At 37.6% G+C, this 7,259-nt stretch overlaps 1 protein-coding gene across 1 annotated transcript; it reads left to right on the forward strand.

Annotated features, from left to right (window-relative positions):
• The first annotated feature begins 1,555 nt into the window (after window positions 1–1,555).
• Window positions 1,556–4,039, forward strand: leap2 (liver-expressed antimicrobial peptide 2). Its single transcript, XM_036596763.1, has 3 exons — window positions 1,556–1,780; window positions 2,213–2,382; window positions 2,896–4,039. The coding sequence occupies exons 1-3, from the start codon at window positions 1,706–1,708 to the stop codon at window positions 2,933–2,935; spliced, it is 285 nt and encodes a 94-aa protein (XP_036452656.1). The 5' UTR covers window positions 1,556–1,705; the 3' UTR covers window positions 2,936–4,039.
• Window positions 4,040–7,259: the final 3,220 nt, after the last annotated feature.

Consider the following 7,259-nt stretch of genomic DNA (forward strand, 5'->3'; position numbering starts at 1 on the left):
GCCTCATTAAAAAACACTGCAGGGTAACACTTCTTATAACTTCAGCATGAAGGGGTGGGGCTAAACTGCTGTAATCTGAATAGGTGAATATATGTAAATGTGTTCATGACATCACAAAAACTGTGTGTGTGTATATATATATATATATATATATATATATATATATATATATATAATATGCACACACAGAATCATGCAGATACAGCCTAGCAGCTTGTGGTAATGATGAAAGCAACCATCAGAATAGGGAAAAATCTGATGTGATTTGATGAATATCGATGGCACAATGATGGTAGGGTCAGAATTTGATTCCAACAGCATTAATCCATGGACCCAATTTACCTTGTGTCAACAGTCCAGGCTGGTGGAGGTGGTGTCATGGTGTGGGATTTTTTCCAGGCATACTTTGGGACCATTAATACCAATGAATCATCACTTGAATGCCACAGCCTATTTAAATATTGTTGACCATGTTCTTCCTTTCATGGCCACAATTTACTCATCTTTTAATATTTACATCCAGCATAATAATGCACCATGTCACAAACAAAAGTTGCCTCAAACAGGTTTTATGAACAGGACAATGAGTTCAGTGTTCTTCAGTAGCCTTCCCAGTCACCAGATCTGAATAGGACAACTTTGGGGTGTAGCAGAACGAGAGATTCGCAGCATGAAAGTGCAAATCTGCAGGAATTGCATGATGCAATCATGTTAAGATGGAACAGAATCTCAGAGGATCTCAAAATGTTTCCAACATTTTGTGGAATTCACTAAGCCGCTAAGAAGGGAGGCTGTTTGAAGAGCAAAAGGAGTCTCTGCCTTTGACTAAAAAAAAAGTAATCATGGACACAATGATTAATGTGAAATTCTTTTGTTGTACACATACTGTATACAGACAAAACAGATTTGCCTTACATGCAAAACAGACCAAGCCACCAGAGTGTCACTCACCAGAATTGAAGAAAAAAAGGGGAAAAAAAAAGTGTTATGCTGTAATAATCAGATTGTCATCAAGAGATTAGAGTTTAATAAGGTACCGTGTTTGGAGTAATTATAATGATTACCAGAGGAATATATCACAGTTAAAAACAAAACTGGACAGATTGCTGTTGAATTGTTAGAAATGTACTATACTAGAATCTGTGAATTCATCTTGTTTGGAGGCTGTGAAGATAAGGTTTCTTGTCTCTAAAAGTTGATGCCTGTGTATTAATCTATTTTTAAAATGCTTAAAGCTCCTTTTAAAGCAATGAGGCAAAGCGAAAAGCAAAAAGGAAAATTTGGTTTTTCATAATATGGGCCCCTTAAAGACTTATGAAGAGGTGAACGAGGTTAGCATGTTACCCCTATATGTAACTGTGCCACTCTCTAGTCCTGTGTCCTGTCCATTTTTTTAACCCTTGGCCTGGTGATAAGCCTGTGATGTTCTTGTCAACCCCTCCAGTCATCCTTGCTCATTTTTACTGACTGCATTCTCACCCAAAGCTCCAGAGGATCGCACTTATCCCCGTCACAAATATTAAGCAAACATGTGAGGTCACAACTGGGTACAAAAAGGCAGAGAGAAGGAGAGGCTGAACAAAGAGAGAGGGAGGTGAGGGGGAGACGAGCAGACTGGAAGTCTCAGTAGGGTTGACTGGAAAATATTCAAGGCTGTAAAGTCACTATTGCCAGAGTTTACAGATAGAAAACATATTCACTCAGCATGCAGGAGCAAAGACACTTCAGCAGAAAAGCTGTGGCAACTTGGTGCCTGGTGCTCATTGTGCTTGTCCAGCAGGTAAATCTGTTTCTCTTTTTTGCCTTTTTTATGTCAAATAACTTTAATCTGCCTTGACAGTTAATTCTAATGTTCATGTGTGATTGCACATCATTTTCGGTAAGATAAACAAACAAATGCAGACAATAAATTCTTACAGAGCCAGTTCCCTAGATCCAGATTATGCTTAGGCTAGACTAAAATGCTTTCAATGGTGAATAACCACAGGGAAGTGCAATTTAGTTAACTAGGCATTATCCAGGCCATGGAAACTGGCCCATAGTGTTTTTTATTATCCTACTTCTATGATGAAAGTTCTGTATTTGCTCCTGCTCAGTGCTCAGTTTATATTTTGACATCTGAAATGACTACTTTCAACAGGATTCAGTCACCTTGTCTGTTTTTAAGCTTTCATACTGTACTTAGATATGTGTATGTGTATTTGTGTTTAAGGTGACTTCTAGTCCTGTTCCAGAGCTGGGCAGCAGCTCGGGTTCTCTGAAAGGAGCTCAGAGGTCACTCAGGAGGTCAGCTCGCATGACGCCTCTTTGGAGGATCATGGGCACTAAACCCTATGGAGCCTATTGCCAGAATAACTTTGAGTGTACCACAGGCTCATGCAGGTATACTCGTGTTAGAGCTCTTAATAAGTTTCATGCATTTTGTAATATTTCACTAAGTGGTTACAATTTGATTATTATGGCCATTTTCATGGCACCAAATTCTATTTTTAGTCACAAAACTCATGCTCTAAAAAAATGTATTAAATTCTTTCTAAATGGCTTTTGGCTTGAACATATGGTTCTAGGAGAACTTTCATTGGTGAAGAACCTTTACATTACATTTGACTCCTGTGACTCCCACATGTGGAAAATGTTTAGCCTGGCCAGTCCCATGAGGTGCCTTATATATTGCTAAAAGGTTCTTCATCTTTTACAAAAAGTTCTTTAGTGCAGTGGTTCTTATACTGATCCTCAGGGACCCCCAGACAGTCCACATTTTTAATTCAGCCCAACTCACAGCAACTTTTAGAGCATTGCTAAAAAACCCCTTTATGTTTAACAGTGAACATTAATTCAAATCTGTTCTTTACTGTACGCTTTGTGTAAAACAAATATTGATTATTTTTCTTACAGGGATGGCCACTGTTCCTTCATCCATCAAATTCAGTCCTAAGAGTGGGAAATGTTTCTACATCTCCAGCCCAAGTGAGGATGACTGTCCAGCCCCTGCATGAAAACCTATTTTTACCTGGTGGAATCAGACAAAGGGCTCGATTCAGTCAGCAGTAAGGGTAAAATGTAACATGTAGCGCAGTGTGTCCGAAGGCAGGCTAAACAAAGAGTAGGTTAGAGTGTTTGTGTCTACTGATAGGCAAAACAAAATGGTCTGAAGTTTTTAGGTGGGCATGTTACTCATAATAAATTATAATCATATTAGCTCATAATACTGTATGTATCTCTCCAGTGTATCAACATAGACCTCATAACCTACAGTACAGTATATTTATACTACTACATTATGTCTTCTATTTAATAACAAATCTTTCTAATGTTTTCTGACCAAGGTCAGCATATTTTATGTACTACACATATATCAGATTTCAGGTGGTGCTAGTGATGGAGGTGTAATGGGTACAGTACTGGACAAACATTAAGCCTAGAAACTGGTTATTTCCAGGAAAGCATTCATTAGTATTAGATCATGCCATGAGTGGATGCTATGCAAGTAGATCTGGCAGCATGTTGTAAGTACAGATTGTGCAGAGTTTCAACCTGAGTGTCAATGAACTACAGATATTCTGGGGTAGAAAAGGGAGAGAAAGCATGAACAAAAGTGCAAAGGTAGCCTCTGTCAGCTGAGGGAAGCTATTAATAATGTCATGTTGCTCATATCAGTTTCAGTTCTAATGTTTTTCAGGTTTTTTTTTAACATAACTGAACGCTTTTCTATTTATGTAACTGCTGATCCAGAACTGACCTTTGTCATACATCTTGACTGACATAACTGTCAATTTTCAAATGTCCTTCTATGTTCCAGATAATTTATTTATTATATTCCTTATATACTCATTTTGTAGTCTTCAGCTGAGGCTTTTCACTGGCTCAGAAAGTAAGAAATGTTCTGATACTGTAACCTTAGTCAGGTATTTAGATAAGTCATCCTTGAATCTGTGTGTACTGTTTGTGTGCTTTCAATATAGTACATTTTCCTGTTATGCATGCTGCATGTGATATTTGAATGAAACATTATTAAGTAAATAAAAACACTTTTATATGACTTTGTGCATGTGATATGTCTTAAATATGAAGTTAAAAGTTGTGTCCATGATGAGAAATGTCACAATGACAAAGAAAAGACTAAATTTGTAAAAATATCTGCCTACAGCACTCTCAACAAGAATTAAACACTCCTTTGGATACAGATCTTCCCATATTTGAACATATCAGAAGAGAAATTCCAAACTATTTTTCAAAATGTCTGCATAATTCAATTGTTGAGATGTAAACAACGTTTTTGAGATATAAACAGAGTGGTTTGATATGAAATGCTTCATTGATTTACTCATTGACAAGTTTCTTTAGAATGGCGGTGATGGGAACCAGGGGTAATAACGTCTACGATGCAGAGGTTTTTATATGTAATATTCATAAAAGCAAAATACTGGCAAATCCAAATGTCCTCTTTGGGCAATATTTTTTCCCAGCATCACTACATGTACCTCACTACTATGAATGTATTTATGTTTGGGCCAAAACCTTAGTTCAGTATTTTAAATGCTTCAGGCATCAGGCAACATGTTTGTGAACATTTTGTCTCATGTTTTCTGTAAGGTTGCTTTTAGAGGCATTAAACATTTTGGACACTTGGTTCCTATCACCACCATTGTGAACAGTTCTGACTCTCTAACTCTAGAATGGAGCATTTCATATCAAACCACTCAGAATTACTTTTTTTTATTTTTTATTATTTTTTTTTCCCATTGCAACCATTTGATTATGCAGAAATGTTTAAAAATCAGTGGAATTCCTTTTTAACTGCTGAGCTGAATTGGTTGTGTTTAAGCAGAAAAATCTCCAAAGTGCAGGAAAACTGCTCTCTAGGACTGTAGTTCCCCACCCCTGACATTCAGGCAGCACATGCATGTTCATAAAGGAGCTCTGAACAGAAGTAATTCTGATCATGGATCAGATCCCCCCACTGTTCATGCCAATTAGTGATTTCCAGAAGTGATCTAGAAACAGCACTCTTAGCGTACTGCCCTTCTCAACATGCTGTTACAGTTTGTTAAGGTCAGCCAAGCACATGCAAGACACAGAAGGAATTAGTGATCAGAGACCTATAAATCATTGTTTCTGACCCAGCAGCTAACAAATGAAACCCCACAGGACATTCAGAAATGCACTTCGGTTCACATGCTTTCACTTGATGTTTTCTTGCTCAGTCTCTTTTTTCTCATTTACAAGCTGCATCTTTAGTTCTTTCTCTTCTATATGCCAAAAAGAACAGTACTACAAACATGCAACTAAGCCTAACTATCTTTGAAATATGAACACTGGATTGCCGGTTTTTAGGTAAACCTATTTCTCATTGGTCATTTAATTACGTGCAGCCACTATATAGTTACTTTTTGTAGGTTTGTCTGGAAAGATCACACATTTTCTAACACTCTGGGACTCAAACACAGTGAGAGCCATTATCTCAAATGGAAAAAAAAACTTAGAACAGTGGTGAATCTTCACAGAAGTGGATGCCCTACTAAAATTCCTCCAAGAGCACAGCAATGACTCACCTAGAAAGTCCCAAAAGAACCCAGATCTAAGAAACTGCAGGCATCGCTAGCCTCGCTAGGGCAAAAATGGTATCCAAGGTGAAAACCACTGCTAATCAAGAGAAGCATCAAGGCTCGTCTCACTTTTGCCAAAAACACCTTGCTGGCCTTCCAAGATTTTGGAATAATGTTCTGTGGAATAAAAAATGGAACTTTTTGGAAGACAAGGTTCCTGTTACATCTAGTGTAAAGCTAGCATTCCAAATAAAAGCATCACAGCAACAGTCAAGCATGATGTGTGGGGATGCTTTGGTACTTCAGTGCCTGGGTGACTTGCCAATTGGGTCATGCAGCAAGACAACAACCCAAAGCAGAAGAGCAATGGCTCGGAATGGCTCGAAAGAAAAAGAATTAAGGTTTTGGAGTGACTTACTGAAAGTTCAGACTTAAACCACATTGAGATTCTGATGCCTAACTCTGGACCTTAAACAGGCTGTTCATGTTGGAAATCCCTCCAGTGTGGCTGAATTGAAATAATTCTTCAAATGTTGCTGATGAAGGTAGCACAACCAGTTATCAAATTTAGCGGGGAATTACCTTTTGTGTTTGTTGTTGCCAAACGTTTTTCCTTCAATAAATGAAATGAGAACATTTAAAAACTGTGCCTTTTGTTTCCTTGTCTTATATTACGTTTTGTATTAGGATCTTAAACAATTTAAGGGGAGCAAAGATGTTTTTCATGGCACCGTACAAGTAATATCAATTCTATTATGATTGATACCACTTTTATTACAGAAATAAAAATGTGTTTTTGACAAAGTGCATTATATGTCAGCTGTTATTCTTTTCAAACCTCCTCTTGTTACAAATGGATATATAGCATTTATACCTGTCATCTACCCCATCCTGTAAGGAAAAGGGACCACCATAAGACCACCATTGACCAGATATGTTAATATTACTGCTGTGCTGAGAACAGCCCACCACCCAAATAAAAATCTGGTAGCAGTGATCCTCTGGTGGTCACTTTCCAGTAATGAATGGGCTGTATGGAAGCTAATATGACATTTGCTTCTTTTACTTTGAAAACATCTGGATCTAACTGAATCTGTTGTCAAGGGGTTTGTGCACAGTCCAGTATAAAATATTTTCATTCATGTTTCTCCTAAACAACACTACACAGTCACCATTTTAGAGCTATAATGAGGAGAGGAAAATAAATGCAATTTTTGTCTTGTCAATTCCAGTTAAATCTTCACTCTTATAGAAGAATTACACACTAGATTAAAGGCTGGATTATAGGTCGGTTTTACCCCTCCACCCCGCTCCCCAGAACAACAAATACACAAAAATGTCTCCAACAAACAGAACAACGGTGTTTCATGCTACCTTTTTAATCATGACACATAGGACATTTAGACCTTTGATAGGCTAATCCTTCACTGATTTGGCTTAGAATTTGATACCGGTGATCTAGTCATGGCCTTCCTAGCTATCAGGCCTTTGTAAGAATCACAGGACCTACAGCGGACAGTTACTCTTCGCATACTGTGTTGTAAGTTGTAAATATTTCTTTGTTGATCTCATGAGGAGGATAAGACAAAAAATGGTTTCAAGATCACACAAACCACTAACCTTCCTTTTGAATGCTATTGCATTGTTTTTATGGGTATTTTTATAACCTTCAAAAGTTAAGGATTCTTTTTTTTTTTGTTTTGAAATCAGGCT

The sequence above is a fragment of the Colossoma macropomum genome, unplaced genomic scaffold (assembly GCF_904425465.1).
Source record: "Colossoma macropomum unplaced genomic scaffold, Colossoma_macropomum, whole genome shotgun sequence".
Taxonomy (NCBI): domain Eukaryota; kingdom Metazoa; phylum Chordata; class Actinopteri; order Characiformes; family Serrasalmidae; genus Colossoma; species Colossoma macropomum.